This window comes from Pyrus communis, chromosome 12 (assembly GCF_963583255.1).
Source record: "Pyrus communis chromosome 12, drPyrComm1.1, whole genome shotgun sequence".
Classification (NCBI taxonomy): domain Eukaryota; kingdom Viridiplantae; phylum Streptophyta; class Magnoliopsida; order Rosales; family Rosaceae; genus Pyrus; species Pyrus communis.
Genome location: NC_084814.1, coordinates 22,024,068 through 22,043,602, shown reverse-complemented (window position 1 = coordinate 22,043,602; position 19,535 = coordinate 22,024,068). Strand labels below are relative to the sequence as shown.

The following is a 19,535-nucleotide window of genomic DNA, read 5'->3' as shown; positions in this document are numbered from 1 at the left end:
GCCTCAAAAGGGTCCTTACAAACTAGATCTAAAAATATCACAATAAAGCATCACCAATGGCAAAGCAATGACTAGACTTCAAGTAATTCCCCGAGCTCATAGGGAATCACAAGATTACGTATATCAATGAGATCCAAAACCTTGTGTGTTATTGTGTGTGCGGGGCAAAAGATGATTGTTAAAATGCTTGAAATAAACATGTTGGAATAATGGTAGGCTAGTCAATTTTCTTGTTCAAAGTTAGGCAAGTTAGGTTAGTCAAGCAAGTTAGGTAAGTGAGGCAAAATTAGGCTTATGTTCTTTTTCTTCCCTATATATATGTTTCATCTTGTAATTGTTTACATCAAGCAAATATACAAAGCCATCTTCAACACTTCTCTCTCATGGCTTAAACTCTAGAACCCATGAAACAGGTTCATATTTTATCAATGATGATTACAATGTTTTGTGGTAATAATTCTACACCAAAATAAACTAAACCTAAAGAGAGAAAAGGAAAAGACTAAAAATGATTGTCAAGAAGATTGCCGCCGACCCCAAAACGAAGGGCATGAGCCCGCGGCAAAGAACATTGTCATTACTTATTCACATTGATATATGCCATCATTCAACTATGTTTGGTGATATAGCTTTTCATGGTATCAAACAATTAATAATCAATGTTTAATAAAGTTTCTTAGTATTGTTAATTGCTGGCCAATTTAGATTATTAGGTAAACTTTATAGCTGCAAAACCTACTTAGAATAAAATAAGATTATGAGATCTTATGTGTTTTGATGTGAATTAGAATTCGGATTAGGAGACACGATCTGAACGTAATCCTCATGTATATAATATATATAGAGGAGAGGATATGTGGCACAACTTTTTTACATAATTTTTCATACATGTTTTTGTGAGGCTTACTCTGTAATATATTTCAAATATCTGAACTGTTTATCTTTCAGAACATCATTCATGGATCATCCTAACGAAAAAGTAGACAAATCCAAAATCATTAAGACATGCATTTGTAGTAAAGAAAATTGATTAATACGGTTTTACAAAGAAACCCTAAGCTCTTAATGCAACGGTCATATGATTTTATATCTAGGTGATTTTTTATCGACATAATTTTTTAGGGAATACTTAAAAAATAAACGGTTTATATCGTTGAAATATATTACATAGTATATCCCACCAAAAACGTATATAAAAAATTGTGTAAACAAAGTGATGACACATATCCGTTCCATATATAAATATTATGTAGTCCAATAAATAAGCCAGCCACTTAACTATTATTAAGCCTATTTTCTTGACTAATACAAATTTAATGGCATCCCTCAAAATGTTGTTTAATTATCACATGATTCTCAAATAACTAACAATTATTTCGCACAATCACACACAACACAAGCCATAAACAATAGGACAAAAATATCCAGAAGTAGGTGAGGCAAAGAGTGTGTAGCTTATTAAGCTACGGGACACTTGGTCGGGTTCAATAGACACGATTGGGACCCAATTGATATGACTTCGTAGCAAAAATAGTAGAGATAACAATCATTCTGACATATAACTAGAGTCTAGAGAACAAGAAAGAATAGCAAGTAGGCTAGGGTTATTTTCTTTTCTCACAAACAAAACAGGTTATTTTTATAAAAAGAACTAATGAAAAGAGTTTAAAAACATTAAGTTTTAATAATAATGATAAAATAAAGGATAAAGTGAATAGTATCATGATTGACTTTTTAGTGTAAAAATATGGTTTTTTATTAAAATGAACAGTAATTTTTCGTTAAAGCTCCAATTTTTATAACAATAATAACTTGATCATAATGAAGTAAGGTTAAGAAATAGACTGGACAACTGGATATCGAACTCACTATATTTTTTTATATATATTTTCTGCACTCTAATGTGAGTCGAATTTTAGAATTTGACTCATACTGTAGTGGACGAAAGAATCTTGTATTTGACAAGTGGATCAGATACAATGTTTGATTGCTCTCATAGAAACGGCCCTGTATTTCAATGCGCACATTTGATTAACGCCCATTTCACCCCAGTTACGAGTAGAAACTCTTTTGCAACTCATAAATATTTGTTTAAAAGTGAACCACTCGTCTAATAATAGTTTGCTACGTAACACCTGGTGACAAGAAATAATCTCTCCGCATTGACAGCCGTATGGAAGTAGAGACAACTAATACTACATTTAAAGATCAGTCGATGGGAAGATAAAACTGAAAAAAGATAACCGTAGAGTACAGGGGCTGAAGATCCTGTCCACCGACCCAGTAGATTGGTCAATTATTAGGTGGATTTTTTTATAAGAAGAGAATTTTTGTGACTTGTTTGCTGTAAATATGCAGCGCGCCGCAGTCACCGTTGGAAGTGTCGCGCATGCGAATAAGAGTCTGACTATCTGGTGTGATCTTGCAGCAGACATATATATATATATAGATGAAGAGAAAGAAAGGGCACATAATCTACGACTATTGGTCGTATTGGTAAATAAACCACACGTTTCTTTCTTCTTTCAGATGCATAAGAATGAATGTGGAATATGGTACTTCTAAGATACACAAAATTAAGCAATATTATATTTACTATGTATTTGTTAATTTATCTTACCTTTCTCAACCTCCAAGTTTAACTCACTACAAAACCAACAACATGACAAGAATGAAGCAACTCCCATAACAAGCACAAATGGAAAAATATATTGTGCAACTCCCTAAACCCTAAATCATTCCAGGTTGGATGAGTCGGCTATGCGGAGCTTTCTTCTATACATAAGTTGCACATACACAACCATGCGTTTGTCCCTCTCTTTCGTTGCATAAAACATTATCTCTTGTTTAGTTTGAAACGTTTATCCTCAAATCCTAAATTTATAATACCTCATAAAATTTCATATAAAATACGTTTTTATCACAGTTTTTTCTAGTCAGACTGTATCACAATATTAAATATGTAATTACACGTTTATCTTTTGATAATCACATTGCTGATCTCACCTATACTTGGGATTTTTGCAATCAGCCCCTAAATTTAGCACCATTACTAAAACCCGAGATAACCAAGAGTAGCATCAAGAAACTTTTCTAGCCAATTATATGGTCCCAAGATCAAGTTGGGGTTGGTTTTTGCTCGAGTATCTGCACATCGTTAACATATATTACCCAAACCTTGCTAGTAGAAGGCATAGGGATCGACAGATATCTCACGGTAGGGTCCATTGCTTGGCCTCAAAGAACCTGATTGGCTGCGCCCATAACGAGGTTTAGTTTGTTTGACCACCCTGATGAATAGGTCGACCACCACATCACAATAACCTAATATTCAAACCCTAGCTAGCTAGCTAGGAATGCTTTAGACACCATTTCATACATATATAATATGTTTTCTACTGGCCATATTACTCTGGAATTTGAAATTTGAAAAAAATATTCTGTAATGCAATTTTGGAGCACCTCAAATTTCAACCCTGCCAACAACCAGGGCCGGCCCTGAGAATTTTGGGGTCCTAGGCGAATTTTCGAAGTGAGATCCTAAAATTCTCTGATCTTCTGTTCTTTGTATATTGATTTGTATAAAAAATAATTCGCTAAATACATAAAAAGTTCTATTTTTCACATCAAATATCATTAAAAATTATTATCAATAGAAGATAAATATACAAACATTATTTAAACATTACACGATTCACGTTTTTAGACACAAATGTACGTACTAAATGTTTGCAGTCAATTGTTTAAGATTGAGAGTGAAAAACAATAAAACTTGATTGACGAGTATAATAAATTCAACGCCAATTGTTTCTCTTGTGTTTTTTTTTCTTCTAAAATCAACATCACATTAACAAATTGAATATTAAAATAATCCATTGAATAAAAAGTTATTGAAAAGAAAAATATATAATTCAAAGGTTTGATTACCTTAAAGTACAATATTTAAGACGTACCATATGATAGTTGGTTTAAACATTCGATAGAAATGGAGAGAATGAGAAGTTGAAAGAAAAAAGATTGCAAAAGACTTGAGTTTTATAACTTTATATGCATTTGGACAGATGGATTGACATTAAATTTGAAAAACAAGAAAAATTAAGAAAAATCTAGTGACTAAAAGGCAGCTTCATGTTTCAAACTCAACGTTTCCACTGCACTAGCAAATGAATTATGATATTTCTTACTTTTTTTAATATTTATATGTTAATTACAGGATATAAAATTTTTTTGGGGGCCCTTCCGAAGTGGGAGCCCTAGGCGGGCGCCTACTTGGGCTGGCCCTGCCAACAACAACATGTAACATTGACATTCTGTTCCGTTTGATTTGAAAAATTAAAGAAATGATCGACAATGATGTTAAGAATCTAAGAATAAACTTTGTAGCGTTAAGAACGGTCCTTTCCAGAACTTTCATTTGAGTGAGAGGAGAAGATATAGAAAAAGGATCGAACGCAAAGCAAAATGTGCATAAAGAGAGAAGATTACGGGGACAGGTGTTCAGAAGCTTGAAGCTCAAGATTTCCTCATCGAACTACTGTTAATATTAAGTTAATGAATTACGGGACATGCTTTGAAAGTCATCTGTGTCTGTATAGGAGGAGGATCCTTTATTTATCGAATATACAAAGCATGCATGCCCCCGCAGTGCACAGCATGTGCCATGCTGAAGAAAAAGATTAGTATCCTAGTTAGTACTGGTGTGTTTTGTAGCAATGGCCGATCTTAAATCGCCCTAAAACGTGTTTCATGAATGAGAGCATGCCGAATCTGCAACCGGAATGCGGATAAAGTTGATACTTATATATATATATATCTATATATATATATATGTATATAGATATATATGTGTGTGTGTGTGTATTTTAAATTTACATGCCCTTTAGTATTGTTCAATCCTCCCTTGAAAAAGAGTGACCCTACTCTATATGCTTGACTATATATCTATATATACCTTATAACGTATACTTTGACATTTCATCCAAGCAGTGTGAGACACAAATGATCTCAAAATTCTTCTCAAATTTGTATAGTTAAGAAGACCTTCAGACGAAATGCAATACGTCTTTCTCTCACAATTACTGACATATAAGTGGAACGCGATGGATAGCTGCGAAATATAGGGTTAAGGGTACGTAATACATTATAAAAAAACTAGACATGTATTCAAACCAATATGCATCTACTGCTCAACTCCCCTTGCATGAAATTTGACCTTGTTTTGGCAATATTATTATTATTAGTGCTTATAATGTAGATCTATAATGTTAAAACACACAACATGTATAGCTATATTATTCCCATGCATTTTATTGAATCAACAAAGTTAAATCAAAAGAGATCAAAACTAACAATTTGATAAATATCATAAATTTTAGAATACATACACATAAGATTAATCGAAACCCTAATTAATAGAACTCAATATACATTGTACATAGTTGAAAAAGCTACGTGGCCCTTCGTCCCTCAAAATGATTGCTTACTTTCAAAACCCGCATGCAAGCTCATCACAAAGTGATTATGAAAGTTCTTTAATTGGTTCAACACACCAGCTAACAAATAATTAAAAAGAAACAAAGCAAATGATAAAATGAAGTTGATCGGGATGGAATGAAATCTACTCCGGATTTTTTTATCAGGAGCCCATAGATCGAAAGATCTGTATCATTCAAGAAGAGAGAGATTCAAGTCGTTCAAGTTTTCGGATTTTTGTAAGGTAGATTTGTATGATATACTAATAGGAACCCTAAGATTAGAATTAAATAGTTTGAATTTCTCGACATTTGAGCTCCAAACATAGAAATCTAGGGTGAATCTCAATCAAATGAGATGGTGTGATCAGATTCCACCATAAGGATATTTGTACAGTTATAGTCATCATTGAACTGATAAAAAAATATAGGGAACTTTAATGAAAAATTCCTTGTACTGTTCACTTTAACGAAAAACTATATTTTTACACTAAAATGTCAATCCCTGGTATTGTTCACTTTACCCTTTATTTTATCCTTATTATTAAAACTTAAAGTTCTCAAACTATTTTTATTAATTTTTCTAAAAATATATGCAGCAGCTGAGAAAAGAACATGAAATGATTAAGAAAACAGAGATCAGATAGAATCACTGTCTCTGAACTGTATATGGGAATATAGAACAGTTAGTGTACGGTGAATTTAACGTGGGCACACAAACCACTTTATTCACTCATCTGACAAATGAACTTTTGGGCCCCATAGATTTTGAGTGTCTTCCTCACGCCATCGAACCATCAAGGTTATCAAGATCGAGCGTCATCCAGTTAGTCATGGCATGCATGCATGCATGTCACAAATATATGTTAGACTAATGAGAGCTAGCTCAATCAAATGTCCCTAGTTCGTTCTAATTCACAACAGCGCGCCAAGTGTTATTTGATTTGAGTTGGGTTATAAAAATAGAAAAATGTTAGAGAGATTATGTTCTTAGACTATACTTTATAGTCCATACAAGGATCTTTAATAGTTGAATTCTTTTTCTACTGATTTAAAAAAAAAGTCTAACCATCAGCCGTCATATCATGTGATTCATAAAATATAGTTCAAGTAGATGGTTTCTCTAGCACAATCCATAAAAATTATAGTCAATATAATATACACACATACATTATGTTGTAATTGATCGTTATGCATTGTTGGCAAGGGTTAGTGGTTGTCTAACTATAGAGTTTGTGAATCTCATGTTAAAGAACTACGATATACATTGTGCTTGTAAGTAGTATGACTTCTTTTTCTATCATCAACTGAGTTTATGGCGGAAGCGGAACCACAACGCCCTTTATGGCATCAAAGTAGAATGTGTGTGAATCATCTGCATCAAGATATTAAAAGACACTTAAATGTCGCTACGTGTGACAGAGCGTGTTAAGAGTGTGAATTCTACATTGAAAAGTAAGGGACATTGCATATTTTTTTTAAAGTTTCTAGGGGTATATGGTATATAGTGAGACTATGTTTGTGTTTTCACATTTATGATGTCTACACATACAAAAAAGGATGTAAGTGTAAGCTCGATATATTGAACAACTGATATCACACAGTTTCAAATTAATAGTTTACTATGGAGTTGATTATGAACTCTATAGAAGCCTAAGAAAACAACGGACATACGTACATACTATAATGTGGCACGTGACTAGGGGGTGGAAGGGGAGAATATATCCTTTGCTTGTAGAAGGAGGGCGAATAGGACCCACACGTTTGGGCCCCTAAGTGGAGTGCTCTTTCGGGATCCTCCTTTATCGAGGACCCAAATATTCTGAGTCTCTCATCTTCTTTCATGTAACATAAACTGACGATCGTTCAAGTGTGAAGACTACAGAGTGATATCTGACGTGTGAGACTATCACATCAACGGTCTTAGCTGTCTAATCCCAAAACCCATGACGGCATCAGGGCCATTGGTTGTGAAGTAGGGGTTTCAGTCAAGGTGAGGTAAGGTGTAGGGCCAATGTTGGGCTGGGTGCAGACATAGTAGGGCCCCATTGCTGTTGCCACCGACGAAAGAGAGTGTAGGGTTAGCAAGCTCAGCAGCTTACTCAAACATACACACTGGATCGCCTTATATAGTTCCCACACCAACCCCTCCCACACAATAAGAACCCTCCTCGCTCTTCACTTAGCTACTTCTATCCTTCTCTATCTGTAGCCCTTTCTCCTTCATTAACATACTTGTTCTCTCTCTCTCTCTCTCTCTCTCTTAGTGTTACTGAGAGACAGCTAATGAAATGAAGTGTGTATGAAGGAAAAGCTTTGGTTAAAATTGTTGCCTCTGTTTTGACTCTCTCTCTCTCTCTCTCTCTCTCTCTCGCTCTCTGATCTGAGTTTGGTTAGTTTTGTTTGATGGGTCACAACTCTCTGCAAGTTTGCATGGATTCATCTGACTGGCTACAGGTACGTTGTAGTGCTTCTTCATCATCACCATTGTGTTCATTTCTGTTTTATTTTTGTTTTTGATTTCATGGCGGACATTTAATTTAGTTTAATTTATATTATGTGACCACCAGCTCCATCCTCAGTTCATCATGAGTTCGCTTCTGAAAATGTAATATATTGAAAGCGCAGGGGAATAACTAATATACATTTTTCCTAGGATTTAGAAGACCAAAGTATCTTATAGACAGCGCGCTTTGTACTGCTGAAAATGCTATTATTTTAGCTAGTTTAGCCTACGATAGGGTTATAAATAGGAGTAGATAGAGATTCGGAGTTCAAAACCCGTCATTAGTAATGTAAAGTTTCCCATCATTTATTTATTAATTCATAAATTTGAGCATAACGTCAACAATAATTTGATGAAAGTTGAGTAGCTTCAAATTTCCCATTTCCTTTTTTCCCCTCGAGTTTCCAATTTTCTTAAGCTATTTTCACTGGAGTCAGTAGTCGTACTTTTTAGCTAGCTTTATATTGGATTGATTGATATGCAGTGGAAGGGAAAAGAATGTGTGTCGCCCTAAAATTATAAAGTGGTGGGGTAAAAGTATTATTTTCTGACGCAATCTCCAAATTCCTTTCCATGTCTGAAGGGAACGATTCACGAGGACTCCCCGATGGACTCATCCTCACCGTTATCCGGCGACATGTTAACGTGCTCGAGGCCGTTGATCGAGCGGAGGCTGAGGCCCCAGCACGACCAAGCCCTCAAGTGCCCTAGGTGCGAGTCCACCCACACCAAGTTTTGCTACTACAACAACTACAGCCTCTCCCAACCTAGGTACTTTTGCAAGACCTGCAGAAGGTACTGGACCAAAGGTGGAACCCTCAGAAACATCCCCGTGGGCGGCGGGTGTAGAAAGAACAAGAAAGTTTCTTCCAAGAAACCCAATGATCAGAACCCTTCATCGCTGATGAACCAAAACTACCACCCCGGATCCTCCTCGTCATCGATATCTCACACCCCAACTGATCTCCACCTTTCATTTCCTGATCAGATGCAGTATTCACACCTCAATAACTTGATGCTTGGGAGTACTATGAACCCTAGTAGCTTCATGGACAACAGTAACCCTAGGCCTATTGATTTCATGGAGAGCAAGTTGGAGGCTATCGTGGGGAATGCCAGGAACTATGATTTCATGGGGAATGGTTCTGATTTGGGTATGATGGGTGGGTTTGGAAATAATATGGGAGGAGTTAGTCATGGATTAGATCATCAGTCAAGCTTTCATCACCATGGCCTGTGCTCATCTCCATTTGGGATGTCATCACTTGATGTGCAGAATGGTAATTTCATGGACAGTTGCCAGAGGCTAATGTTGCCATATGATCAAGCAAATCATGAGGATCATCATCAGATTAATGCAATGGATGTGAAGCCAAACACAAAGCTCTTGTCACTTGAGTGGCAAGACCAAGGCTGCTCTGACCATGGAAAGGAGTCATTTGGGTACCTCAATGGTCTAGGATTATGGACCAATGTCATGAACAATTATGGTCCCTCCACAACCAACCCTTTAGTTTAATTAAACTAATTAGGTGCGATTAGTGACTTCAGTTAATTTTAATCATCTGCATTTAGATCAGTAGGTTATTCAACTACTCCCACTACTACTGCATGCATTGCCAGTTCTCTAAGTATGTGCATGTTTGTGATGGGTCGACATCACATACATGCATATAGGTGCCAAATGACCATGTTGTCGATTCTTAGATATTGTATGTCATTTGCGAGGAAAGCGGTTTAAATTCTTTCTGTTTTTTTGGGGGGGATGGGGGTGTTATGTACGAAGGTGGAATTGCTTTCATCTTTATTGACTCAACAAGGTGTGTGTGAATGGGAGCAAAGAGAGTCCAAAAATGAGTACTGCCTTTGGCTATTGGTTTTGTTGTACTATTATTTTCTTTTTGTTTCTTTCTTTTTGGTCTTTTAGTCTTTCTTCCAATTTGTTGTACTCATTGGCTGCAAGTGCAAAAGAATTCAAAGGTTTAGGATTTTGTTGTAATACCGAGGAAGATATAGTCGTGGCTCTTTTTGGTCTATAAGATTTAATTAAATATATTATGTGTTATTTAGTACTTAATCAGTATTCTTAATTATCTCTTTTTAATGTGCCGTTTGTCTGCATGGTCGATGGAGATCGGAGTGTGATCAAATTATAATCATAAAGTGTTGTAAACTGCCTTTCTGGTTGGGAATGGTTGAGAAATAAAATGAGAGCAAACCAGAGTTTTCAGTGAGAGCAAAATGTAATATATAGGACTTGTTTGAAAGTGCTTTTGGTAAGTGTTGTTGAGTTCCAAAAACATTTCAAGTGCTTTTCTAGGATTCACTTGTATTTTTGCTAAAGAATGGATCAAAAAACACTCTCATAAAAACGCTGTCAATCATTTTAAAAGCAATTATAAGCAAACCCATAATCTTTGAGTTTTTGAGTTCTTCCGTGCCATGTGACTTCATTAATTGTAAGGAAAACTAATGAAAAGGGCTTGAAAACTTTGAGTTTTAACGATAAAGACAAAAGAGTAAAGTGAATAGTACCATGATTGACTTTTTAGTGTAAAAATGTGGTTTTTCATTAAAATGAATAGTACCGGAAGTTTTTTGTTAAAGTTTCCTTAATTGTAACCCATTGTTGGTGCTAGAAAATAGGAGAAAGACTTATATAGAACAGATTTACCATCACGTAGCGTAGTTCTTTGCTCAACAATGCATTACTATGTGTAATTTTTTCTCTACATGGCACATCATTATTCAATCGGAGCACCACGTGATTGTGAATTCATTTTATGTAAGTTGTTCTGAAAAAGGTAAGATTTTCTTAATTAGGTTGGGACATATTATTGGGCCTAGAGTAGATTACTGTGTCCACCAGCCCAGAAACTTTGGGCAAATTAGGCAAAGAGATCATTTTAGTTGGGTCAATAGTAACCGACCCCGACCATATATACGCTTCCACGGTCCAGAGTCATCTCCGACGTCTGTTTGCTCTCTCTGCCTCAATTGGCTCTCCTGGAGTTGGCGGCTGTTTTGGCTCGCGCTTATAAAACTACGGTGAGTTTCTTCCTTATGGGCTTCTCTTAAATCTTTCTTACGAATTCAGATGGTTTTGTTTTCTTCCGTGGAGATTTTTGAGTTTTGTGAGAAACCCAGAACCACATTTACGATCTTTTAGTAAAGAGGGAATCGAAAGGATTATCCTGAGATTTTTAAGCTAATGGGATTGCTTAATATTGTGTCAGTTCGGAAAATTTAATAGCTTTTGAGTATTATTTTCTGGGAAATTGTCTGTTTCTACGAGCCATTGTCCTGGCACGCCACATGTTTGTGGAAATGCCCCCTTGAATTCCTCTATTAATTTTACTCTGTTCTTATTGGTATTTTTTGTTGTTGTTGTTGTCATATTTGACATATAGAACGAGTCTAAAGTTGTAGACTTAACCAATCTGTAAGGCTGATGTTGCATTCGTAAAACGTACAGTTAAAAGGAGTGTTCTTCCCTTTGCTAATTGAAGTTTCTTCTCTGTTTTTCCCTCCAGACAAGCGAGTTCTTGACATTTTCCATTCGGTCTGATTGTTCTATACTAACCCAATGGTGCAACTTGGTTAATGCAGATAACAGCCTTATCAGCTATCTTTCATTCTATGAGGCAATTTTTCCACTGATCCAAAAAGAAACATGAGGCTCATTGCGCTTGCTAGATCTTTTCGTGCGCGTCCTACTCTCCCTGAAACAACTGGTCCTTTGCAGTTTCGTTGCTTCCAACCTGATTTTGTGCCCCGGGATCCCAGTGCCAAGCCAAAAAAGTACAAATATCCTGCATTCTATGATCCGTATGGCCCAAGACCTCCACCTTCAGATAAAATCGTTCAGCTTGCTGAGCGAATCGCAGCACTGGCCCCTGAAGAACGCCGCCAACTTGGTCCTACTCTTGCTGAAAGGCTAAGGCATCCGAAGCTGCAGCCCATATCAACAGAAGGCATGGACCTGGGTTCACAGGGAGGGGCAGCTGCTGGGTCAAAGGCTGAGGAAAAGAAGGTGGAGAAGACGGCTTTTGATGTGAAATTGGAGAAGTTCGATGCTGCTGCAAAAATCAAGGTGATCAAGGAAGTCAGGACTTTTACCAGTCTGGGATTGAAGGAGGCAAAAGATCTCGTCGAGAAGGTACCTTGTGTGCTTAAACAAGGGGTTACCAAAGAGGAAGCAAATGACATAATTGAGAAAATAAAGGCTGCTGGAGGAGTTGCTGTTATGGAGTAGTATTCGAAGTTCTTTTACTTTGTTGGTTACATTGTGTTCCTGAAACGATTTGCATCGTTGTTTCTGTTCGATCGGGTTTCTTGATCTCCGGAAAGTTTTGCAGTTTTCGAATATGAGTTTTGTGTTGTGAATGGATTACAGGCATTAGCCATTTTACAAAATTGATATGAAGCATTAATGTTCTGCAAAGCTTGGTTTGAAATAAATTTTCCAGCGGTCTTGAAGATTGAAACACTGGTTGACCAATTTGCCGTCTGGCGTTGAAGGCAGTCCATTGCCACCACCATGGAAAACCAAAACTCCGACCAGGCTGAAAACTGAACGATAACGGTTTAAACAGAAAAACCTAATGGTCCGATCTGTTTTGTTGAAAACCGCAAACAAACCAGTCTAGACAGGAAAACCTAATGGTCCAACATGTGCGAGATAACCTCGTCATTGTTCAAATTCAGCTTCATTCACTTTGGCAATAGGTCATTTGGCTATTGCGAGAGAGAGAGATAGAGAGAGAGAGAGAGAGAGAGAGGGATGATATAACGAAAAACGAAATTACTAGAGATAGAGAGGTTCGAATGCAATAGGTCATTTGCCTGTGCCTTACATGCAATAAATTACATAGGTCTCCAATTGTAACATTATATCAGCTACAAAGCCAGCCCGAAGGAGTTGCTACATTACAGACAACCCATATAGGACTTCCATAACCTTCGTTTCCAATTAAGAAGAGGAGGAAGAACCGGTCATGGAGCTCACCTTCTCCAGGAGGGCTTTGATTTCACACTCCAGTTTTGCTCGCATCTCCGGAGAAAGATTGTCACCCGACTTCTCCAACATCGATGTCATCATCTGAAGATTCTGCCTTATGAAGTCAAGGCAAGGGGCCTTTTCAGGCAAACTTGGAGAGGCTAGACCTGTTGGGAGAGACCAACCTGGTTCTAAAACCCTGGAGACAGATGGAAGATGGAAGAGCTTGTAACTAACGAGGTTTCCACAGAAGGGGTTGTCCTTCTCTAGACTCCGAAGTGCTTCTCCAGCATCAGCATTTTCCATGAATACAACCTGGGCACTACCAGGATCTTTCAACAACTGTGTCTCTGATTCCTTCAAAGGTCCGAACCGACAAAATGTTGAAATTAAATCATCTTTTGAAGGCATTGATACTCCTGGGGAAAAGTTTAACATAAGAGCAGTTGCCAGAGCCTTATCATTAATCTGAGCTTTACCATTATTCACATCCAGTTTCCACTGCATAGCAGTAGCTTCTCCTTTTCTCCTCCTCCTCCTCTTCCGCTCTGGTTTAATTGGAGGCGTAAGGCCATTAGGCTCTTGATATGCCTTTCCAAATAAGTTGCATTCAGCACTGCTTCCATTCAAATCTGGAATACCATCAGCCGGAGGCTTTGGTTCTGCTTTCTCCTTTCTCTTTCTCCTTCTCTGTGCAGGCCTAGTTTCAGCTGAGAGTAAGCCCGTAATCTGTTTGGGATCCAGGCGAGACAAAGCTTGAGGAGAAACACGCAGATCTACAACCAACGAACCAGGTTTCACATTGTTAACATTCACATCTACAAAGCCAGCAGGGATATTAGACTTCAAATGCTCTGAAGCCGTTTCATTCCCTAACCTATTTTCTAACACAACTTTACCTTCAGAAGCAGCAGTGCCAATAGCCTGTTGATCATCAACGAGAAGACTAGGTAGAAGATTGTTCCCATTTAAATCCGGTATTCCAGTAGTTTGTTTAATATGCAGACAAACAGGACTCACTACATCATCGATCTTTCTATTCTTTTGCTTACCACACGGCATGAGAGGGTGTACATCCGACGACTCTTGCACAATATAGCTATCAAGGGCGATGCCAATATTCACATCTGACAGTCCAGAAAGGGATTTAGTCTTCAACCTTCCCAAATTTGGTCGTCCCCTTTTCTTTGTAGCAGTTGAAGTGCTTTGAACTAGGTTTGGCATGCTGGCAGCATCTTTGCCATCTGGACTCTTCAACTTAGACTTCCTCCTCCTTTTCTTTGGTTCGGATTTTGCCTCATTTTGACCGCTATATCCCAACAGGTAAGGTTTAGCATCTTCCTGACCAGCCATATTGTTACGATAGACTTCACAAATAGATTCATCATGAAATACTGAAATCCTGAATCTAGACACAAACCAGGCAACTGAATCAAATGTCTTATTTTCGTTTGGATATAGGCAATTGACAGCTGTAGAGTAGACTTCAGAAAGCAACTCAGCAGAAGATGCATTTATTAAGTTTGAGTCACCAGATATGTTACTTTCACCTGTAAGCCTTTCATACCACTTTCTCCAGAATTTCTTACCAGTAAATTTAAAATTAAAACACGGCCCACCAGACTGGTCGGCATCAACATTTGCAGCCTCTCCCTCATCATCCACTTCAGCAGGCAATCCCTTCAGTCCCAAGTTTATGTTTGGTTTAGACAAGTACCTGCTCTTCTTCCGTTCTCTTGATTCAATGCCTTTTGCAGTCATTCCCTCATTTCCAACATCGCCATATTCAAAGTCAGAATCCCTCTTCACCTTTCTCCTCCTCGATTTTGAACCTGAGATGAAACCCTCATCAGCAATATTGTCTCCATCAAAAACCTTGTCTAACACTTCATTTCCTTCATTCTTCTGAGAGTTATTTAACGGTGTGCTTTTCAAGCACTCTTCATCTAGCTCAGTATCTCCATATCCACCCTGAATGTTGATATTTCGTTTAGCCACTGACTTGCAATCACCATCTTCAGCATCATTTGTTTCCCGGAGTAGATGCATAGGCAGTTGGCTGTGCCCTATGGAGCAGTAGAAGGCTGATAATTGATTTCGTTTGACAGCAAAATCAAGCATGCCACTCATGGAAACAACCAGTGCAAGATTTTTGAGATGCGCAAGAAACTCTGCAGAATTAAAATGATCAATTGAAAATTCACCAAGTTTGCCAGATTTGCGCTCAGGCATGGGAATTCCTTTGTTAGATTCTGCTTCACCAGTTGACTGACAATTTCCTTTCAAAACACACATACAAGTCATATTCAATTTTACAAGCTGACCAAACTCTTCAAGAGCCTTCTCAACAGCTCCAAGGAATATTCTAGCCTTGCTTTGGCCCGACATCTGCTCAAAGTACTCATGAAAAGGTTTTAGTTGGTATGTATGGCACCATGCTACATGACTCATCCCAAAATATCCAACTAGTAGACAGCCCCCTGGATCCCCACCGGCACCAAACTTTGATGCATAAACTGGATCATAAATTTTACCAGGCCACCATGTCTGGGTTTTGGTTTTAATCCATACAATATCGCCTGCAGAAAAATCATAGTCTTGATAATCAATATCCTTCTCCTGTCCATCATCTCCAAATTCGTCTACAGTTTCTGTACTTGCAAATCCAGGACAACTTGCCACCTGAAGATCATCGTCAATAAATCCCGGTGGAGGGCCACTAAAATCCACGAACAGCGATATACCATCATCGGAAACTTCTATCTTCTTGCTTGATGAGTCAATCCCGTTCAATCCCAACGCTTTGCCTTCATTCATACCATCATCATCATCAGCTATCTTCTCAACTCCATCCTCCTCATTCTCAGTCCCACCCAAGTCCTCTAAGTTCCTGTTCCAATCTGACGGTGGCTTCAAAAAAAGCATTCGAACGTCATTTCCCTTATCTGATGGCGACTGTTGGGAACCCATTTGAGCATCATTTTCCACATCAACTCCACCCTCTTCATTCTCATTACCACCCAAGTCCTCAAAGTTCCCGTTCCCATCTGACTGTGGCTCCGCAAAATCCATCTGAATGCCATTTCCCTTATCTGATGGCGACCTTTGGGAACCCATTTGAGCATTGTTTTCCACATCACCTCCACCCTCTTCATTCTCATTACCACCCAAATTTCCGTTCACATCCAACTGTAGCTCCACAAAATCCATCTGAACATCAGCTCCCATATCTGATGGCAACCTTTGAGAGCCCATCTGAGCCTCATTTCCCCCACCAACCTTAACATTAAGCCAACAAACCTCCTCAACCCCCACACCATTCTTGCAACTATTAAACACACCAGAAATTGCATCCACACCCAACAATCCCAAATCCTCTCCGTTATTACCATCCAGAACTCCCTTCTCGGCTTCCACTGCTTGAGTCACCCCTTCCACATAGCCAAGTCCAACGTCATTACCAGTAACACCAACTCCTTCTCCATTACCTCCCAAAATTCCGGGAAAAGACTCCAACCCAGTACAGTTCTCACTCCACCCTAACAACCCAGATGCCCCTTCTAGGGTTTTACCACTAGGGTTTTGAGCTTCTAGGGTTTCTGGGGTCTTTGGCCTCTCCATTGTCATCAAATTCCCAACAAGTCCACTAATTTTTCCCAACATCAAACCTAATGAAGGAAAAAAAAAAACGAAAAACAAAAAAAACAAAAAAAGAACAAAGCTTTGTTATTATCACTAAAAAAATTCAGAACCCAAAAGAAAAATGCAAAACTTTGAGGGCAGAATGAAAGGAAAAATCTAAATTTTAGACAAATTTCTTATCATAAAATTAGAATTGAAGAACAATAAACTAAAAGAAAGAAATTACAGAAGAGGACCCAATGAAATTACCTCAAGAAAAATCCATGCTTATTCCATGAGTGCTGAGCCTGTGTGATCCCAGAAGAACCCTAAGTTGGAAGAGATTGATGGGTCGGAGAGTGAGACGCTTGAGAGTTGGAAGTTTTGAGGAACCTGTGGGAAAAAGGGCGAGAGGCGAAAGATGCGTTTCGAACCGAGTGAGTGGGTGAGAGAGAGTGAGGGAGTGAGGGAGTGAGTCGCTCTCGGCTATGTTGAAGCAAAATGTCCGTACGTAATGGTGGCTTTTTGCGGTCACCAGGTCCTCCAATGCACGTGAGAGCTCAAGCACTTTAGTTATATTTGATTCTCCTTTGGCATGATTTCGTTTTTCAATCCCAAGGGATTTGAGTTTAACTTTCTATTTTTTTATTTATTTATATACAAATGATAATATGAGTAGATTAATTTTTTTTGAAATAATGCGTTAAATTGTTAAATAATAAGAATGAAAGAGATTGTATCTGCACTAAGTTACATAGACATTATTGTTTTCTACTATTATAATGTGTTATCTGCATTTGAGTTTAAACTTTTACACATGTATTTTTTGAAGTCATTGGCTCTGCTTTTAGCATCATGTTTGTCCCCGGGGCAAAATTATGCTATTACTTCAAGCGATAGTCGATATTTAAAAAAGAACTATGATAGTTAACAGTTAAATCACCCATTTAAATAAAAGAAAACTAATTAAAATTGTTTGAAAATTTTGAGTTTTAACTATAAGGACAAAATAAAGGGTAAAATAAATAGTATCAGGATTGACTTTTTAATATAAAAATATGATTTTTCATTAAAGTAAACAGTACCGGAAACTTTCATTAAAGTTCCCTTTAAATAAAGATGAAAATGTTACTGTTTGACCTGTTTCTTTTGTAAATTACTAAATTAGCTTAACATCAACAAATTATCCCCTTGTCTAAGTCTACTTCTCAAATATCAAAGAGATTACGTCTTTGATTACGCAACTAGAACCATCTAACAGTGGAAGTCTCAGATTTAATTCATATAGACCACTTAGTAATACGGTCGGTATTTCTCTTCACTTTTAAGTGAGAGGTGTTAGATCGATTTTCGTCAAAGACGAATTTGAACCACATTATTACTAGTCTATTGTGAGGCTAAGCCTACTCCCTCTCCTTAATGTAAATAATATCGTTTGTTAAAAAAAAAAAAAATTCATATAGATGAAAGTTTAATGGCTAATTATTATAATTGGTCAATCTTGTAGTTTGCTTAACTTTGATAAAAATACAATAGAATATTCTAAAGAATTCAAAGTATAATTTCCAATCCCAACTCGTTAAACGGAAGATAGTTGAGTAGCTCGTAAATTTGATTAGAAAATGATAAGAGTATGATCGGAGTATCAACTTGCTAGCCAAAAATATTTGGGTAATTATCTTAATTATTGGTCTCATGACACTATTCTACTTTATTTTTTAAATTGACAATGTTATACCTCATCTTTAGAATTTGGTCCAATGTTATATCTTCCGTTAGCTTGGCGTGAATTTCTAAATGCTGACATGGCTTAATCCGAAACACACTTTCTATTAAAAATTTAATAAAATATTATATAAAAAAAACTAAAAAAAATCATTTAATATTTTTTAAATATTAAAATAATAATGAAAAGTTAAAAAAAAAAAAAAAAAAAACCTCAGTTCATTTCCTTCCTCCATTCTCTCTCTTCTCCCCCATCTTCATCATCTTCCCCCTTCCTGCAAAGAAGAAGAAAAAAAAAATTGTCTTCTTCCCCCCTCCCCACCCCCCCCCAACCCTGTCTTCTCCCTGCACCTAACCTCGCATCCACCCTCGCACCCGCCCTCCGCACCCAACCTCGCACCCACCCTCTTCCCTCCACACCCAGTCCCCCCATTTTCTCCGTGCCCAAGTTCTCCACCCGTGAAATCGCCCTGGCGAAGGTTTCCCGATTCCACCTCAACGGAATCTGGGTTTTTTTTTTTTTTTTTTTTGGGTTGCAGGTAGTGGGTGCGGAGGGTTTAGGGAAGACGGGAGAGGGGAAGAAAGGAAGGGGGGTCGGGGAAGATGAACATTTTTTTTTTATTTTTATTTTTGGGTTGCTGGTTGGGCTCAGGTGGGGGAGAAGATGGGGTTGGGGGTGGGTGGGGAGTGGGGAAGACAAACTGAGGATGGGTGAGGGAGAAAGACAAATTGGTTTTTTTTTCTTTTCTTTTTCTGGGTTGCAGGAAGGAGGAAGAAGATGAAGATGGGGGAGAAGAGAGAGAAAAGGGGGGGGGGGGAAGGGACGAACTAAGGGTTTTTTTTTTTAACTTTTTTTTAATTATTTTAATATTTAAAAAATATTAAATGATTTTTTTTAGTTTTTAATAATATTTTGTTAAATTTTTAATAGAAAGTGGGTCTCGGATCAAGTCATGTCAACATTTAACTGAGAAATTCACACCTAGCTGACGAAAGATATAACATAAGATCAAATTCTAAAGATGAGGTATGACATTGTCAATTTTAAAAGATGAGGTATGATAGTGTTATAAGACTTATAGTTAAGGTAGTTTTTTGTCACTTACCTAAAATATTTTATAGCAATTTAAATTGAAAAACATGCAGATCCCATAAAAAATAGAATATGTTCATACATTGTAAACCAGGACCGCATATTTTTATCTTTTTTTGG

At 37.5% G+C, this 19,535-nt stretch overlaps 3 protein-coding genes across 5 annotated transcripts; 2 read left to right on the top strand and 1 right to left on the bottom strand.

Moving 5' to 3' along the window:
* Positions 1 to 7,777: 7,777 nt before the first annotated feature.
* On the top strand, positions 7,778 to 10,111 carry LOC137710410 (dof zinc finger protein DOF5.6-like). Its single transcript, XM_068449420.1, has 2 exons — positions 7,778 to 7,928; positions 8,561 to 10,111. The coding sequence occupies exons 1-2, from the start codon at positions 7,878 to 7,880 to the stop codon at positions 9,494 to 9,496; spliced, it is 987 nt and encodes a 328-aa protein (XP_068305521.1). The 5' UTR covers positions 7,778 to 7,877; the 3' UTR covers positions 9,497 to 10,111.
* Positions 10,112 to 10,885: 774 nt separating this feature from the next.
* LOC137710412 (uncharacterized) lies at positions 10,886 to 12,415 on the top strand. Of its 2 annotated transcripts, none has more exons than XM_068449421.1 (2): positions 10,886 to 11,025; positions 11,511 to 12,415. In XM_068449421.1, exon 2 carries the CDS (start codon positions 11,651 to 11,653, stop codon positions 12,230 to 12,232), a length of 582 nt encoding a protein of 193 aa, XP_068305522.1. In that variant the 5' UTR covers positions 10,886 to 11,025; positions 11,511 to 11,650; the 3' UTR covers positions 12,233 to 12,415. The 2 variants fall into 2 exon arrangements, with proteins under 2 accessions (XP_068305522.1, XP_068305523.1); XM_068449422.1 differs by having other exon boundaries at positions 10,933 to 11,025; positions 11,587 to 12,415.
* A 353-nt stretch (positions 12,416 to 12,768) lies between these two features.
* On the bottom strand, positions 12,769 to 17,126 carry LOC137710409 (serine/threonine-protein kinase ATM). Of its 2 annotated transcripts, XM_068449419.1 has the most exons (3): positions 16,868 to 17,126; positions 13,876 to 16,644; positions 12,769 to 13,752 (listed from the first exon to the last, which is right to left on the bottom strand). In XM_068449419.1, exons 2-3 carry the CDS (start codon positions 16,637 to 16,639, stop codon positions 12,950 to 12,952), a joined length of 3,567 nt encoding a protein of 1,188 aa, XP_068305520.1. In that variant the 5' UTR covers positions 16,640 to 16,644; positions 16,868 to 17,126; the 3' UTR covers positions 12,769 to 12,949. The 2 variants fall into 2 exon arrangements, with proteins under 2 accessions (XP_068305520.1, XP_068305519.1); XM_068449418.1 differs by having other exon boundaries at positions 12,769 to 16,644.
* Between the last annotated feature and the right edge of the window lie 2,409 nt (positions 17,127 to 19,535).